The sequence below is a fragment of the mitochondrial genome of Chiloscyllium plagiosum (genome assembly GCF_037043375.1).
Source record: "Chiloscyllium plagiosum mitochondrion, complete genome".
NCBI lineage: Eukaryota > Metazoa > Chordata > Chondrichthyes > Orectolobiformes > Hemiscylliidae > Chiloscyllium > Chiloscyllium plagiosum.
The window spans coordinates 1-16726 of record NC_012570.1 but is presented as its reverse complement, the minus strand read 5'-3'; the positions used below and the strand labels follow the sequence as shown (position 1 = coordinate 16726).

The following is a 16726-nucleotide window of genomic DNA, read 5'->3' as shown; positions in this document are numbered from 1 at the left end:
GTCATATTGTGCAACAATGTATAGCGAAAGCAATTGCAGATGTCATAAATAAATATACACACGGCCCTCGTTTTTGGGGTTTTTCGAGGTGTCCTTGTATATTTAGGGGGAGGGGGGTTTTTACCGAAAAAAAGCCTTTATAATTTTTTGAATTTTTTTGGATTTTTTAAAATTTTTAAATTTTTAAATTTTTGATTTTTGGAAAAATTTTCTTGTGAAAGAGGGGGTATCTTAGTAATATGTATGTCCGATTAAGAAATTAATGGGTTAGATAATGATTTGTATCTTACATTCACTTTTTGTCTTTTTTAAATTTATGTGGATTAAAAGAAATGTATGGATTTTTTTCAGAAATTGTTCGATTAAGAGGATTGAGTGTTGACTAAAATTAAATTTAACTCTATCCCTTTCAGTTATGGTAGTCTTGACAATTATTTTCCTGTGAATGTTTAAGTAGTGGGTAATATTAAATAAATGTCGAGGATAGCCCTAGCTTCTCTAAGTGTGGCAAATCAGCCCTCCCGGGGCAATGTTGAGGTTTCATACCGACCTAAAAAATCTGGGAGGTAAATAAATCTTGATACGGTCAAGGACGGAAGTGTAAATTAAGGGAGCTAGAGCCAATTCAAATTTGATACGGTCAAGGATTAATTGTTTTCAAGCAGTAACCAGATGCCAATTCAAATCAATTATAGAGGATTCGGCAATATAAGTTTCTAGAGTTGGCAATTTTTTCCATTATATAGCGGGATACGGGTTTCTTACCAATGTAACATAATTTACTTAAATCATCGTTAGTTGAGGAATACCTAATATGTTATGAAAATGTGGAAATATCATAATATGTGGATTAATCATATAATGTAATAATATAGTGGTAAGTAAATGAATGAGTATTAAACATAGTATATAATTATTAGGTATATTAAGAAATAGTGGGGAGTTATTCATAATATGTAACATACTTGTGGAAATTCTAATATAGTTGATATAAGTGATTAGTAATTGTGTGGTATATTAGGGAATGTGGGCCGTTTCACTAAAATGTCATTCTAGCGTACATAAAATTATGCTTTCGCATATTTTGGTGCTGCCCAGAGGGCAGTTTGGGCAGAATCTTGGCTTTGGGAGCCAAGGGCAGGAGTTTGATCCTCCTTCCTCTGATGTTTTGGGGAGGGTTTAAACCTCCGGTCTTCGACTTACAAGGTCGACGCTTTAGTTTAAGCTACCAGAACTAGTTTAAGTTGAGAATTTTGTTTTCTCATCAGCTTATGACTGGTATGATGATTAGGAATAGTAGAAAGTAAATAATGGATGCAATTTGTCCAATTAGAATAAATGGTTGTTCTACGGGTTGACCTCCAATTCATGTTAAAATGATTGTGTTGGCTGTTAGGGTTCAGAATAAAAATTGGGTGATTGGTCGGAAGATACTGCTACGTTGTTTGGAAGTATGGAGTAGGGGAATTAATAGGAGAATGAAAATAGAGAATAATAGAGCTAAGACTCCTCCGAGTTTGTTGGGAATAGAGCGTAGGATGGCGTAGGCAAATAGAAAATATCACTCTGGTTTAATATGTGGGGGTGTAACTAGTGGGTTGGCTGGAATGAAGTTTTCAGCATCTCCTAGAAGGTTGGGTGAGAATAGGGCGAGGAGTGTAAGAGAGAAAATTATGATAAAAAAACCTATAAGATCTTTGTAGGAAAAGTATGGGTGGAAGGGGATTTTATCTATGTCTGAGTTAAGACCTGTTGGGTTGTTAGAGCCTTTTTCATGGAGAAAGAGGATATGAATTATGGATAGAGCTGCGATTAGGAATGGTAAGAGAAAGTGGAATGTGAAGAAGCGGGTGAGGGTGGCGTTATCTACTGAGAATCCACCTCAAATTCATTGGACTAGGATATTTCCAATGTAGGGGAAGGCTGATAGGAGATTAGTAATAACTGTAGCTCCTCAGAATGATATTTGTCCTCATGGAAGAACGTATCCTACGAATGCCGTAGCTATGAGTAGGAAGAGTAAGATTACTCCGATGTTTCATGCCTCTTTATTGAGGTAAGATCCATAATAGATGCCTCGGGCAATATGGAGATAGACGCAGATGAAGAATATTGAAGCTCCGTTGGCATGAATATTACGGATGAGTCAACCGTAATTAACATCTCGGCAGATATGGGTTACTGATGAGAAGGCTATGGAGATGTCTGCGGTGTAATGTATTGCCAGGAATAGTCCTGTGAGGATTTGGATAATGAGGCAAAGTCCTAGTAGTGAACCAAAGTTTCATCAGATGGAGATGTTTGATGGGGAAGGGAGGTCAATTAAGGTATGATTTACAATTTTAAATAGTGGGTGGGTTTTTCGGATATTTGTGGCCATGTATTCTTATAGTTGAATGAACAACGATAGTTTTTCAAGTTATTGGTCTTGGTTAAAGTCCAGGTGGGAATGATGATTTATTTTATGTCCGTAATGATAATTGGTTTAATTTTAGGTTTAATAGCTGTAGCATCAAATCCTTCTCCTTATTATGCTGCTTTAGGGTTGGTGATGGCTGCTGGGATAGGTTGTGGGTTAATGGTGGGTTATGGGGGTTCTTTTTTATCTTTAGTATTATTTTTGATTTATTTGGGGGGGATGCTGGTAGTTTTTGTTTATACGGCAGCTTTAGCTGCTGAACCTTATCCTGAAGCGTGAGGTGATTGGTCGGTTTTGTTATATGTAGGTATTTATTTAATGAGTGTGATTTTTGTTGGGAAATATTTTGCGGTTGATTGGTATAATATGAATTGGGTCGGAGTGGAGGAGAATAGTGGGTTGGATATAGTTCGGGGTGATTTTGGTGGGGTGGCTCTATTATATTCTTGTGGTGGATGAATGTTATTATTGGGAGGGTGGGTATTATTACTAGCTTTATTTGTGGTGTTGGAGTTAACTCGTGGTTTATCTTGGGGAGCTTTACGTGTAGTTAGTTAATGAGAATATAGTTATTAAAGTTATGGTTAAGAATAATAGTATAAGGTATGTTTTAATATGTCCTTGCTGTGGTTTGGTTGATAATTTGATTATTGGGATTTGTTGGATGATAGGGCTTTTTGGTCCAATTTTTTCATATCATGTTAGGTCAATAAGATGTGTAGAGATGTGTTGAGCTCAGTTTAGATTAATTTTTGGAAGAAGACGGTGGATAATTTGTGGGAAGTAGCTTAGTATATTTGAGAAGTAGAATAATTTGAGAGTTGGGGTAATTTTAAGTTGGGTGTTTGTGAGGTTGGATAGTTCGAATGCTAATAGTAAGCCGGAGATTGTTACTAAAAGGGCTGTTAATTTGAGTAAAGGGGGTATGGTTATTACTTGAGTTTTTGTTGGTAACATATTGGAGGTAATGATTAGGCCGGCAATAATACTTCCGTAAGCAAGACGTTTGATTGGGTTAATTATTAGGGGGTTATTTTCATTAATTGGGGAAGATGTATTGAATCGTGGATAATTTATTAGGGTAAAGAAAATTAAGCGAAAGCTGTAGATGGCTGTGAATGAGGTGGCGATGATGGTGAGGATAAGGGCTCAGGCGTTTAAATGGGAGGTGTTGAGAGCTTCAATAATAGCATCTTTTGAGAAAAATCCGGATAGAAAGGGTATGCCTGTAAGGGCTAGGCTTCCAATGATTAGTGAGGAAGAGGTAAATGGAAGAATTTTATGTAAACTTCCTATTTTTCGGATATCTTGTTCGTCATTGAGGCTATGGATAATTGAACCTGAGCATAGAAAGAGTATAGCTTTAAAGAATGCATGAGTGCAGATGTGGAGAAAGGCTAGTTGTGGTTGATTAAGACCAATTGTGACTATTATTAGTCCTAGTTGGCTTGATGTTGAGAAGGCAATGATTTTTTTAATATCATTTTGTGTTAATGCACATGTGGCAGTGAATAATGTTGTTAATGCTCCTAAACATAGGCAGGTTGTGAGGGCTATTTGATTATTTTGCATGAGGGGGTGGAGGCGAATAAGGAGGAAAATGCCGGCTACTACTATTGTGCTGGAATGAAGTAAGGCGGAAACTGGAGTTGGACCTTCTATGGCAGAAGGGAGTCATGGGTGAAGACCAAATTGTGCTGATTTACCAGTTGCGGCTAAGATAAGACCTAGAAGTGGTAATGTTAGGTCTATATCTTTTGATAAAATAAATAGTTGTTGAATTTCTCATGAATTAAGATTTATGGCTAGTCATGCTATGGTTAAGATGAGTCCAATGTCACCTACGCGGTTGTAGATCACGGCTTGTAAGGCAGCTGTGTTAGCGTCTGTTCGGCTATATCATCAGCCGATTAGTAGAAAGGATATAATGCCTACTCCTTCTCAGCCAATAAATAGTTGAAATATATTGTTGGCTGTTACTAAAATAATTATGGAAATGAGAAATAGTAGAAGATATTTAAAGAAACGGTTAATGTTCGGATCAGAGTGCATATATCATAAAGCAAATTCTAGGATAGATCAGGTGACGTATAGGGCGATTGGTGTGAAGATAATTGAGTAGAGATCAAATTTGAAGCTTATGTTAATATCATAGGGTCCAATATTTATTCAGTTTCAATTTGTTAAGATGGATTCTATTCCTTGATCTAGGAAAATGGATAGGGGAATTAGGCTGATGAAGAAGGAGTATTTTACGGCTGTTTTTGCATGTAGGGATGCTCAATTGTGATCAGGTTTTTTATATGATAAGGATGAGATTAGTGGAAATATTAAGATAAAGAAGATTAAGAGGAATGATGAGTTGAAGATGATATTCATGGCTCATGCTTGGAGTTGCACCAAGAGTTTCTGATTCCTAAGATCAACAGATTACTATTATCTTTCAGGAGCTGAGTTAGCCATGGATTTGAACCATGGGAGAAAGAATTAGCAGTACTTTGTGTCCCAGACCTATCTCGGTAATTAAAAAGGTTTTAACTTTTATTTTTAGAACCACAATCTAATGTTTTAGTTAAACTATAAATACATGTTCATCCTATAATGAGTTGTGGTTTTAGGATTAGGAGAAGCATTGGTAGAAGGTGAAGGGTGAGGAGGAGATGTTCTCGTGTATAGGATGGGATGAGAGAGGGAATATGATTTTGGATAGGTCCACGTTGGGTCATTAAGAATATGTAGAGGGAGTAAGAGGCAGTAATTAATACTCCTAGACCTGTTATGATGATGGTTCAGTTGGATCAATTGAATAGAGAGGAGATAATAAGTAATTCTCCTATAAGATTGGGTGTGGGTGGTAATGCTAGGTTAGCTAAGTTTGTTAGGAATCATCAGGTTGTTATAAGGGGTAGGGCAATTTGGATTCCTCGGGCTAGTAGTAATGTTCGGCTGTGAGTTCGTTCATAGTTGGTGTTTGCTAGGCAAAATAGGGCAGATGAAATCAGTCCATGTGCGATTATTAGGGTAATAGCTCCTGCAAAACTTCATGGTATTTGGATTAAGATAGCTCCTACGACTAGACCTATGTGGCTTACTGAAGAGTAAGCAATGAGGGATTTTAAGTCTGTTTGTCGTAAGCAGATTGAGCTGGTTATGATGATACCTCAGATAGCTAGGATAATGAATGGATAAGCTAGTTCTTTTGTAAGGGGATTTAATATGATAATAATTCGTATTATTCCGTAGCCACCTAATTTAAGTAGGATGGCGGCTAGAATTATTGAACCAGCAATTGGAGCTTCTACATGGGCTTTGGGTAATCATAAATGTACTCCGTATAAAGGTATTTTAACAAGGAATGCTATAATACATGCTGTTCATCAGAATTTGTCAGCTCATAGAAGTAGTTCTGAAGGTTGTGAGTATTGTATAATTATTATGGATAATGTTCCTAGGCTATTTTGTAATGTTAATAAGGCAATTAATAAGGGTAGTGAACCTATTAGGGTATAAAATAGAAAATAGATTCCTGCGTTTAAGCGTTCTGTTTGATTGCCTCATCGTGTAATAATGATGAGTGTGGGGATAAGTGTGGCTTCAAATATAATATAAAATATAATTAGTTCTGTTGCACTGAATGCTATGATAAGGAATGCTTGGAGTGAAATTAATAATGTAAGATAGATTCGTTGACGGATAATGGGTTCGGGGTATATATGATTTTGACTGGCCATAATTATTAATGGGAGTAATCAACAAGTTAGGATTAGTAGTGGTATTGATAAAGGATCTATAGCCAGATATTGATTTGAGGAATCTCAGCCAATATCTGAATCTCATTTAAATCAGGTGAGACTAAGTAAGGCGATAATAAGGCTGTGGGTTAAGGAAACAGGTCATAACCATTTTATAGGTGTTAATCATGTAGTCGGGAATAATATTATTGTTGGTAGTAGGATTTTTAACATTGTAGGAGGTTAAGATTTTGGAGATTGTCAGAACCATGAGTTCGTGAGGTGGCTACTAGGATGGCTAGGCCTGCACTAGCTTCGCAAGCAGAAAATGTTAATAAAATTATTGGGGTAATTGATGATGATATTGAATTTAGTGTTATTGATCAGATAGCAATAGCGATGAATATGGTTAATATTATACCTTCTAAGCATAATAAGGCTGATAGAAGGTGGGATCGATTAAGTGCTAGGCCTATTAGGCCTAGGATAAATGCTGAGCTAAAACTAAAATATATTGGAGACATAAGATGTTTATGGTTTTTCACCATAATTTACTAAGTCGAAATTAGTGGTCTTGTTTAGACTAAACATCTATTCTGCTCATTCAAGTCCTCCTTGTAGTCATTCATAGATTAGACCGAGGGTCAATAGGATAATAATAATTGATGCTCAGAGTATGGTAAGGGAGGGTGTTGATAATTGGTTTCCTCATGGAAGGGGGAGAAGGAGGGCGATTTCTAGATCAAATAAGAGAAATAGAATTGCTACTAGGAAAAAACGTAGGGAAAATGGGAGGCGTGCGCTTCCTAATGGGTCAAAGCCACATTCGTATGGGGATAGTTTTTCGTTATCTGGGTTTAAAGTAGGAAGCCAAAATGCGATTATAGCCAAGATTAGGGAAATCAGGGCTGTGATAGCGATAGATGACATGATGAGGTTCATTACTTTTCCTTGGATTCTAACCAAGATTAAATGATTGGAAGTCATTTGTACTGGTTTATACTAGAAAAGTAATTATGAGCCTCATCAATAGATGGAAACATAAAGGAATAATCATACTACATCTACAAAATGTCAGTATCATGCAGCTGCTTCAAAGCCGAAATGATGTTCTGATGTAAAATGATATTGGATTTGTCGTAGCAAGCAAATTGCTAGGAATGTTGAGCCAATAATAACATGGAGTCCGTGGAAGCCTGTGGCAACATAAAATGTTGTGCCATAGACACCGTCGGCGATAGTGAAAGGTGCTTCGTAATATTCTATAGCTTGGAGGGTTGTGAAATAGAAACCTAGTATGATGGTTAATGTTAAGGCTTGGATGGCTTCTTTTCGATTACCCTTTATAATGCTGTGATGTGCTCAGGTTACTGTAACGCCTGAGGCTAAGAGGACTGCGGTATTTAGGAGTGGAACTTCGAATGGATCAAGTGGGAAGATTCCTGTAGGGGGTCAGCATCCTCCTAGTTCAGGGGTGGGGGCTAAGCTTGAATGGTAAAAGGCTCAAAAGAAACCTAGGAAAAAGAATACTTCTGATGTAATGAATAAGATTATGCCATATCGTAGTCCTTTTTGTACTGGGGGTGTGTGATGACCTTGGAATGTTCCTTCTCGGATAATATCACGTCATCATTGGATTATAGTTAATAGAAGTAGAGCTAATCCTAAATATAATAGGGTTAATGTATGGAAATGGAATCAAATAGCTAAGCCTGATGTTATGAGAAGAGCAGCGGTAGCTCCTGTTAGTGGTCATGGGCTTGGGTCAACTATGTGGAATGCGTGTGCTTGGTGAGCCATTATACGTTTTCTTGTAGATAGAGGCTTAATAAGAGGACAAATACATATGCTTGAATTATTGCGACAGCGACTTCTAGGACAGTTAATAAAAATAGGATTATTGAGGTTAGTGCTGCTACAGTAGGTATTATAGTAATTAATACGAAAGCTGCTGTTGCAATGAGTTGCATTAGAAGATGACCTGCTGTAAGGTTTGCAGTTAGTCGGACTCCTAGTGCTAAGGGTCGAATAAATAAACTAATTGTTTCAATAACAATTAGGATTGGAATTAATGGGGTTGGAGTACCTTCTGGTAGTAGGTGTCCTAAGGCAATAGTGGGTTGATTTAGTATTCCGATCAGTACTGTGGTTAGTCATAGGGGGAGGGCAAATGCTATATTAAGTGAAAGCTGGGTTGTGGGTGTGAATGTGTAGGGGAGCAATCCGAGGAGGTTAATAGAGATTAGGAATAGTATTAGTGCTGTAAACAATATAATTCATTTATGGCCTTTTAAATTGATTGGTTGTATTAGTTGAAATGCGAATCGATTAATGAATCAGGCTTGTAATGTCATTAACCGATTATTTAATCATCGGTGGGTAGGAGTTGGGAAAAGTAGTCATGGTAAGCTAATTGCTAAGGCGAATAATGGAATACCTAGAAGGGAGGGGCTTAGGAATTGGTCGAAGAAGTTTAGGATCATGGTCAGTTTCAAGATTCAGGTTTAGGTTTTTCTGCACTTTTTGATGTGGGCTCATTATTGAATGAAAATTTTATTACTTTTTTTGGGAGAATAGTAATGAACATAATTCATGAAAATAATAGGATTACAAATCATGGGTGGGGGTTGAGTTGAGGCATATCACTAAGGGTGGTAGGGAATCACCAATATTTAGCTTAAAAGGCTAATGCTAGTCCCAGTTTAGCTTCTTAGTGAGGCTTCTTCTAGTATTAATGAAGATCAAGTCTCGAAATATTCTAGTGGGACTGCTTCAACCACGATAGGTATGAAACTGTGGTTAGCACCACAAATCTCTGAACATTGGCCATAATAAACTCCCGGGCGGGAAACGATGAAAGCGGTTTGGTTTAGTCGGCCGGGTACAGCGTCTATTTTTACTCCTAGGGCGGGGACAGTTCATGAATGGAGAACATCCTCTGCTGAGACTAGTACTCGAATGGGGGATTCTATGGGTACAACTATTCGGTGGTCTGTTTCAAGTAAGCGATATTGTCCTGGGGTTAGGTCTTGGGTTTGAACTATGTAAGAGTCAAATGTTAAGTCTTCATAATCTGTATATTCGTAGCTTCAGTATCATTGGTGACCTATAGCTTTAATAGTTAAATGTGGATCATTAATTTCATCTATTAAATACAGAATTCGTAAAGATGGTAGAGCAATTATAATGAGAATAATAGCAGGTAAGATAGTTCAAACGATTTCAATTTCTTGGGAATCAAGGATATATTTGTTTGTAAGTTTTGTTGATACTATGGCTGTAATGATATAGAGGACTAGGGAGCTAATTAAGAATACAATTATAAGGGTATGATCGTGAAAATGGATAAGTTCTTCCATAACTGGGGAGGCTGCGTCTTGAAATCCTAATTGTGATGGGTGTGCCATTGTAAGATACGTGAGATTTAAACTCACAATTCTACTCTGACAAAGTAGTGTAATATATTTTACTAGAATCTTAATTAAAGAAAGTGACAGAGTGGTAATGTGGTTGGCTTGAAACTGACATATGGGGGTTCAATTCCTTCCTTTCTTGTTTAAAATGAGGTTCGTTGAACTTGAACGAAAGCGGGTTCTTCATAAGTGTGATAGGGGGGAGGACATCCGTGAAGTCATTCTACGTTTGTATGTGGGAGTTCAATGGACAGTACTTCTCGTTTGGAAGCGAAGGCTTCTCAGATAATAAATAACAATAAAATTACTGCTACTAACGATACTAATGAGCCAATTGAAGAAATTGCATTTCATAGAGTATAGGCATCAGGGTAGTCTGAATATCGTCGTGGTATTCCAGCGAGTCCAAGGAAGTGTTGTGGAAAGAAAGTTAAGTTTACTCCGATGAATATTAAAATAAATTGGATTTTTGTTCAAGTAGAGTGTAAGGTAAAGCCTGAAATTAATGGGAATCAATGGATGAAGCCTGCTATGATAGCGAAAACTGCTCCCATAGAAAGAACGTAATGGAAGTGGGCTACTACATAATAGGTATCGTGGAGTACAATATCTAATGATGAATTAGCTAGTACAATTCCTGTTAATCCTCCAACAGTAAATAGGAAGATAAAGCCTAGGGCTCATAATAGAGGTGTTTCTCATTTAATTGATCCTCCATGAAGTGTTGCTAATCAGCTAAATACTTTAACACCTGTAGGAATTGCGATAATTATTGTTGCAGATGTGAAGTAAGCTCGTGTATCAACATCTATTCCTACTGTAAATATGTGATGGGCTCAAACAATAAAACCTAATAGGCCGATTGCTATTATTGCTCAGACTATTCCTATATAACCAAAAGGTTCTTTTTTACCTGAATAATAAGCGACTACGTGTGAAATTATACCAAATCCTGGAAGGATTAAGATATATACTTCTGGGTGTCCGAAGAATCAGAATAGGTGTTGATATAAAATAGGATCACCTCCTCCTGCTGGGTCAAAGAATGTTGTATTTAAGTTTCGGTCTGTAAGTAACATTGTAATACCTGCTGCTAGGACTGGTAATGAAAGTAGTAGGAGGATGGTGGTTACGAGGATAGATCACACAAATAGGGGCGTTTGGTATTGAGAAATTGCTGGTGGTTTTATGTTAATGATAGTTGTAATAAAATTAATAGAGGCTAAAATTGATGAAACTCCTGCTAAGTGTAGGGAGAAAATAGTTAAATCAACTGATGCTCCTGCATGGGCTAAATTACCTGCTAAAGGTGGGTAAACAGTTCAACCTGTTCCTGCTCCGGCTTCAACTCCTGCAGAGGCTAGGAGTAATAAGAATGAAGGAGGAAGTAGTCAAAAGCTTATATTATTTATTCGAGGGAAAGCTATATCAGGTGCGCCAATTATCAGGGGCACTAGTCAGTTCCCAAATCCACCAATTATTACAGGCATAACCATAAAGAAGATTATTACAAAAGCATGGGCTGTTACGATTACATTATAAATCTGATCGTCACCTAAAAGGGATCCGGGTTGACTTAGCTCAGCACGGATTAAAAGGCTAAGAGCTAGACCTACCATTCCTGCTCATGCACCAAAGATTAAATAGAGGGTGCCAATATCTTTGTGGTTTGTAGAAAATAGTCAACGATTAATTGCCACAGGTAAGATGGCCGAGGAATAGGTGGCGGATTGTAGCTCCGTATACAGAGGTTAAATTCCTCTTCTTTCCAGTCTCGTAGTATAAGAATACATTGGATTGCAAATCCAAAGAAGGAGATTAGTTTCTCCCGGGACTTTCTCCCGCCTTTGTGCTTTACGGCGGGAGAAAGTAGATAAAAGTTCGCTGGATTGAACGTTTAGCTGTTAACTAAGTTTTTGTAGGATCGAGGCCTGCTTATCTATAAGGTTTTAGCTTAATTAAAGCATCTGAGTTGCATTTAGAAGATGTGAGATAAAATCTTGCAAATCTTATCAGAAATTAGAAGGTTTTCACTTCTGCTGAAAGCTTTGAAGGCTTTTGGTCTAAGTTAACCTAAATTTCTTATATTATTAATGTGAGAATAGTTGGTGTAAGTGGAAGGAGTATGATGGAGATGGAGGCTGATGTGGTTACGAGTATATTTGGGTGAATAATTTTTGTTCGTCATGATGATGTTATGTTTAGGGGTTTGGGACTGATTGTTAATGTTGTTGCATAGCAGAGTCGTAGATAGAAGAATAAGCTTAATAGGGCTATGATAGCTATGATGGTGGCTGGGATAACTAGGTTTTGTTTTGTTAATTCTTGTAGAATAAGTCATTTTGGTATAAAGCCGGATAATGGAGGTAACCCTCCCAATGATAAGAGTGTTATGAGGGTGATGATAGATATTAATGGTGATTTAGAGGATGAGGAGGCGATGGAGTTAATTTTTGTTGAGTTAAATAGGATGAATAGGATAAATGTTGTCAGGGTTATAATAATATAGAGAGTTAGATTAAGGAGGGTTAGGTGAGGGGCATAATGTATAATAATAATTATTCATCCTATATTGGCGATTGAGGAGTATGCGAGAATCTTTCGTAGTTGGGTTTGATTAAGGCCTCCTCATCCTCCAATAATGGTAGATAGTAGTCCTAATAATATGAGTAGATTTGGGTTGAGGACGGAATGGAGTTGAAGGAGTACAGCAAATGGGGCGAGCTTTTGTCATGTTGATAGGATTAATCCAGTAGTTAAGTCTAGTCCTTGTAATACTTCTGGTAATCAAAAGTGTAATGGTGCAAGTCCAATTTTTAGGGCTAGAGCAGTTGTAGTTAGTGTGGCGGAGGTTGGGTTTAATAATTCAGTTAGGCTTCATTGGCCCAATGTTCAGGCGTTTGTTACGCTAGCAAATAATAATGTAGCGGAGGCAGTAGCTTGGATAATGAAGTATTTTGTGGTGGCTTCTACTGCTCGTGGATGTTGTTGGCGGATTATTATTGGGATAATAGCCAGGGTATTAATTTCAAGGCCCATTCAAATTAAAAGTCAGTGTGAGCTAATAAAGGTGAGGGTAGTTCCTAGGGCAAGGCTAGGAATGGTAATAATTAATGTTGTTGGGTTCATTAGTAAAGGAAGGATTTTAACCAACATAATTGGGGTATGGGCCCAAGAGCTTATTTAGCTGACTTTACTTAGAGAATAGTGTAAGTGGAAGTGCGAAGGGTTTTGATCTCTTAGGCATAGGTTCAAGTCCTATTTCTCTAAAGGAAGTGAAGAGATTTTAACTCTTATGATTCACTCTATCAAAGTGATCCTTTAGTTCAGGCACACTTCCGGTTAGGTTAATGGAGGAAGGCTTGCTATTGTAAGTGGAAGGGTAATGTGTCATAATATAATTGCTAGAGTTAATGGTAAGAAGTTTTTTCATACAAGATATATAAGTTGGTCATAGCGGAATCGTGGATATGATGCTCGAATTCATAGGAAGAGAAGGGTTAGGGTTGTAGCTTTTATTATAAGGCTAAATGTGGAGGTTTGTGGTATAATAGGATTATATGAGGTTCCTATAAATAAAATGACTGAGAGGGTATTTATTATTAGGATGTTAGTGTATTCAGCCAGGAAAAATAGGGCAAATGGTCCTCCTGCATATTCGATGTTAAATCCAGATACTAGTTCTGATTCTCCTTCTGTAAGGTCAAATGGTGCTCGGTTAGTTTCTGCTAGGGTTGAGATATATCATATTAGGGCTAGGGGTCATCCTGGGATAATGAGTCAAATGGTTTCTTGGGTGAGGTTAAATGTATGTAAGGTAAATCCTCCTGTAAAAATAATTATAGATAAAAGAATTAGTCCTAGACTTACTTCATAGGAGATGGTTTGGGCAACAGCTCGTAGAGCTCCTATTAGTGCGTATTTTGAATTTGATGCTCAGCCTGACCCCAGGATGGTATATACTGTAAGACTTGAAATTGCTAAAATGAATAGTAGGGCAAGGTTTAGGTTAATAATGGAGTGTGGAATGGGTAATGGTATTCATATTAAGAGAGCTAGTATTAGAGCAATGGTAGGGGTGGCTAAGAACAATAGAGGGGAGGATGCTGATGGGCGGATGGGTTCTTTAGTAAATAATTTAATGCCATCTGCGATTGGTTGTAGGAGGCCGTATGGTCCTACTACATTGGGGCCTTTTCGGAGTTGTATATATCCTAAGATTTTGCGTTCGATTAGGGTTAGGAATGCTGTAGCTAGTAGAATTGGAATAATGTAGGCTAATGGATTAATTAAATAAAGTATAAGGGTTTTGAACATAGTTAGGGAGAAGATTTGAACTTCTGAGATAAAGGGTTTAGGTCTTTTGCAATTGCCTGGCTCTGCCACCCTAACAATCCCCTTTTTTTGGGATAGGCTGAAAGATATTTCTTCTTACCTATTTAAGTTTATTTCAATAGATGAAGGTAGAGCGTGCTTAAGGCATTGGCTCTATTTTTCCGGTCCTTTCGTACTAGGAAAAATTTTTCATAGATAGAAACTGACCTGGATTTCTCCGGTCTGAACTCAGATCACGTAGGACTATTAATCGTTGAACAAACGAACCCTTAATAGCGGTTGCACCATTAGGATGTCCTGATCCAACATCGAGGTCGTAAACCCTTTCGTCGATAGGGACTCTGGGAAAGGATTGCGCTGTTATCCCTAGGGTAACTTGGTTCATTGCTCAGGTAAATCCTGGGTCAGATTTCGATAAATGTTTTATTATTCAGAATAGTTGTTCTGATTTTTAAGTATTTGAATACTCAGTCGATGAGGAGGATTTATTTTTCTCCTTGGTCACCCCAACCAAAAACATGTTAAATTAGGAGTATAATATTATTTGTTTATGTCCTTGGAGTATTATATTTTACATAATTAATTTAAGTGTTTGAAGCTCCATAGGGTCTTCTCGTCTAATGTTTTTATCCCCGCTTCTGCACGGAGAGATCAATTTCATTGATTGGAAAGTAGAGACAGTTAAACTCTCGTGATGCCTTTCATACAGGTCTTCATTTAAAAGACAAGTGATTACGCTACCTTTGCACGGTTAAGATACCGCGGCCGTTAAAAATTTCACAGGGCAGGCTGGACCTCCTATATTTTATCAGGAGGCGATGTTTTTGGTAAACAGGCGGAGTTTGTGTTTGCCGAGTTCCTTTACTTTCTTTTAATCTTTCCTTGTGACATTCCTGTGTAGGATTAACGAATGGTTGAATAGGGTTATCTGGCATATTGTTTGGTAATATAATAACTTCTTGTAGTTTCGTTTAATTATCAGTGATTTAATTCTTTCTGATGTACACTTATGTCTGGAGAAATGTATTTTCTTATTACTCATTTTAGCATAAGTTCTTTTATATATTTATAAAATAACCCAATATTAATTTGGGGGTTATGATGAGTTATCGGAATTATAGGTTTTTATAGGACTGGAGCTGTGACGCTAACTTTTCAGGTGGCTGCTTTTAGGCCCACTGGGGAGAAAACCTTATTGAATATGATCAATACCCGCCTTTTAGAGTTGTATCTTATTTTAGAAGGGCTGTACCTCTTCTAAATAACTATTAATTCTTATATTGTGTTTTGGTGAGATATTCTTGTTTAATTAGGGAAAAATTAATGCAGAATTTAAGTTCTTTTCTTGGGTAACCAGCTATCACTAAACTCGGTAGGCTTATCACCTCTACTCGGAAGTCTTCCCACTCTTTTGCCACAGAGATGGGTTGGCTCTAATTATGCTGCTTCGGAGTAGCTCGTTTAGTTTCGGGATGATAGACTAAAAATCTTTTTGCCTAGTTTTTCTAGCTAAATCATGATGCAAAAGGTACGAGTTATGATCTCTGCTTTTTTGTACTTTAGTGATTTGTTTCATTTCTTTTTCAACTTTCCCTTGCGGTACAGGAGCTATTGCGCTGTTGTCTTTTTTCTGTCGCCCATACTTAAAGTATTAAAATGTTTTAATGGTGTGTTATGATATGTATATAATCTATAAGAACCGTTTTAGTTAGATATATAGGCTAGTTTGGAGGTTCAGAAGGATCCGAATTGCATGGATATTTCCTCGGTGTAAGGGAGGTGCTTTACTATTTTAGCTACATTCTGATTCCAAGTGCACTTTCCAGTACACTTACCATGTTACGACTTGCCTCCTCTTATTTAGTAATTTTTTTATAGAAGTGGTTGAATGTTTTTGAGGAGAGTGACGGGCGGTGTGTGCGCGCCCTAGGGCCGGTTTCAGGGAAGCTTTCTGGTCTTCTCTTACTGCTAAATCCACCTTTGGGTTATTTTTCAGTAAACCGTTCGTATTTTTTGATTAAAAAATGTAGCCCATTTCTTTCCATTTCATTCGCTACACCTCGACCTGACGTATGAGAGTTAAGTTTTTTGTGCTTACTTTTTAACTTTCACAGGGTAAGCTGACGACGGCGGTATATAGGCGGTGATAGCAAGAGATGGTGAGGTTGAACGGGGATTATCGGTTATAGAACAGGCTCCTCTAGGTGGGTGTAGGGCACCGCCAAGTCCTTTGGGTTTTGAGCTAGCGCTTGTAGTTCTCTGGTGAACAATATAGTAGTTTATTGTTTAGGTTTAAGGTTAGGCATAGTAGGGTCTCTAATCCTAGTTTGGGTCCTAACTGTCGTGACATCAAGATTACTGGTTAGGTAAAGTTACTTTCGTTATTGATTATTTTGTTCATGAATACGTATAACAGTCAGATAAAATCTTAACTTTAGTTTTTGTAGTTTTTCCTTAAATCACTCTTTACACCGTAGAATATTAATTTGGGTCACTCGTATAACCGCGGTGGCTGGCACGAGATTTACCAACCCTATTAACTTTAACTGATTCAAGCTCTCGCTTATTTATCAATGTTTATTACTGCTGAAATCCCTTGGGGGTGTGGCTTAGCAAGGTGTCTTGGGCCATAAGTATGTGCCTGATACCTGCCCCTAGTCAATTAATAGATTAACTAGGGCATTCTCACAGGGGTGCTGGAAACTTGCATGTATAATTTTAGTTACAATTAATACTAAGTCTAGGACCAAATCTTTCATGCTTGTGGAAAAATTTTATTTTTCATCTTAGCATCTTCAGTGCCATATCTTAAATTAAACTACACTAGC

General features: G+C 37.4%; 13 protein-coding genes across 13 annotated transcripts, besides 26 other annotated features; 1 reads left to right on the top strand and 12 right to left on the bottom strand. All coding sequences in view use genetic code 2, as the record gives it.

Moving 5' to 3' along the window:
- Nucleotides 1-1095: a D loop (control region).
- Nucleotides 1096-1164, top strand: a tRNA (tRNA-Pro).
- Nucleotides 1165-1235, bottom strand: a tRNA (tRNA-Thr).
- CYTB (cytochrome b) lies at nt 1236-2380 on the bottom strand. Its single transcript has one exon. A coding segment is annotated over exon 1 (1145 nt).
- Nucleotides 2381-2382: 2 nt separating this feature from the next.
- Nucleotides 2383-2452, top strand: a tRNA (tRNA-Glu).
- ND6 (NADH dehydrogenase subunit 6) lies at nt 2453-2977 on the top strand. The gene has a single exon. It carries the CDS (start codon nt 2453-2455, stop codon nt 2975-2977), a length of 525 nt encoding a protein of 174 aa, YP_002808548.1.
- ND5 (NADH dehydrogenase subunit 5) lies at nt 2960-4798 on the bottom strand. Its single transcript has one exon. The coding sequence runs from the start codon at nt 4796-4798 to the stop codon at nt 2960-2962; it is 1839 nt and encodes a 612-aa protein (YP_002808547.1).
- Nucleotides 4799-4870, bottom strand: a tRNA (tRNA-Leu).
- Nucleotides 4871-4937, bottom strand: a tRNA (tRNA-Ser).
- Nucleotides 4938-5006, bottom strand: a tRNA (tRNA-His).
- ND4 (NADH dehydrogenase subunit 4) lies at nt 5007-6384 on the bottom strand. The gene has a single exon. A coding segment is annotated over exon 1 (1378 nt).
- Nucleotides 6378-6674, bottom strand: ND4L (NADH dehydrogenase subunit 4L). The gene has a single exon. The coding sequence runs from the start codon at nt 6672-6674 to the stop codon at nt 6378-6380; it is 297 nt and encodes a 98-aa protein (YP_002808545.1).
- Nucleotides 6675-6743, bottom strand: a tRNA (tRNA-Arg).
- Nucleotides 6744-7092, bottom strand: ND3 (NADH dehydrogenase subunit 3). The gene has a single exon. A coding segment is annotated over exon 1 (349 nt).
- Nucleotides 7093-7162, bottom strand: a tRNA (tRNA-Gly).
- Nucleotides 7163-7164: 2 nt separating this feature from the next.
- COX3 (cytochrome c oxidase subunit III) lies at nt 7165-7950 on the bottom strand. The gene has a single exon. The coding sequence runs from the start codon at nt 7948-7950 to the stop codon at nt 7165-7167; it is 786 nt and encodes a 261-aa protein (YP_002808543.1).
- Nucleotides 7950-8633, bottom strand: ATP6 (ATP synthase F0 subunit 6). Its single transcript has one exon. It carries the CDS (start codon nt 8631-8633, stop codon nt 7950-7952), a length of 684 nt encoding a protein of 227 aa, YP_002808542.1.
- ATP8 (ATP synthase F0 subunit 8) lies at nt 8624-8791 on the bottom strand. Its single transcript has one exon. The coding sequence runs from the start codon at nt 8789-8791 to the stop codon at nt 8624-8626; it is 168 nt and encodes a 55-aa protein (YP_002808541.1).
- A 1-nt stretch (nt 8792) lies between these two features.
- Nucleotides 8793-8866, bottom strand: a tRNA (tRNA-Lys).
- Nucleotides 8867-9557, bottom strand: COX2 (cytochrome c oxidase subunit II). The gene has a single exon. A coding segment is annotated over exon 1 (691 nt).
- A 2-nt stretch (nt 9558-9559) lies between these two features.
- Nucleotides 9560-9629, bottom strand: a tRNA (tRNA-Asp).
- A 5-nt stretch (nt 9630-9634) lies between these two features.
- Nucleotides 9635-9705, top strand: a tRNA (tRNA-Ser).
- Nucleotide 9706: 1 nt separating this feature from the next.
- COX1 (cytochrome c oxidase subunit I) lies at nt 9707-11263 on the bottom strand. The gene has a single exon. The coding sequence runs from the start codon at nt 11261-11263 to the stop codon at nt 9707-9709; it is 1557 nt and encodes a 518-aa protein (YP_002808539.1).
- A 1-nt stretch (nt 11264) lies between these two features.
- Nucleotides 11265-11334, top strand: a tRNA (tRNA-Tyr).
- Nucleotides 11335-11400, top strand: a tRNA (tRNA-Cys).
- Nucleotides 11396-11430: an origin of replication (origin of L-strand replication).
- Nucleotides 11431-11433: 3 nt separating this feature from the next.
- Nucleotides 11434-11506, top strand: a tRNA (tRNA-Asn).
- Nucleotides 11507-11575, top strand: a tRNA (tRNA-Ala).
- A 1-nt stretch (nt 11576) lies between these two features.
- Nucleotides 11577-11646, bottom strand: a tRNA (tRNA-Trp).
- On the bottom strand, nt 11647-12692 carry ND2 (NADH dehydrogenase subunit 2). The gene has a single exon. A coding segment is annotated over exon 1 (1046 nt).
- Nucleotides 12693-12761, bottom strand: a tRNA (tRNA-Met).
- Nucleotides 12762-12833, top strand: a tRNA (tRNA-Gln).
- Nucleotides 12834-12903, bottom strand: a tRNA (tRNA-Ile).
- A 2-nt stretch (nt 12904-12905) lies between these two features.
- On the bottom strand, nt 12906-13880 carry ND1 (NADH dehydrogenase subunit 1). Its single transcript has one exon. The coding sequence runs from the start codon at nt 13878-13880 to the stop codon at nt 12906-12908; it is 975 nt and encodes a 324-aa protein (YP_002808537.1).
- Nucleotides 13881-13955, bottom strand: a tRNA (tRNA-Leu).
- Nucleotides 13956-15632, bottom strand: an rRNA (16S ribosomal RNA).
- Nucleotides 15633-15704, bottom strand: a tRNA (tRNA-Val).
- Nucleotides 15705-16658, bottom strand: an rRNA (12S ribosomal RNA).
- Nucleotides 16657-16726, bottom strand: a tRNA (tRNA-Phe).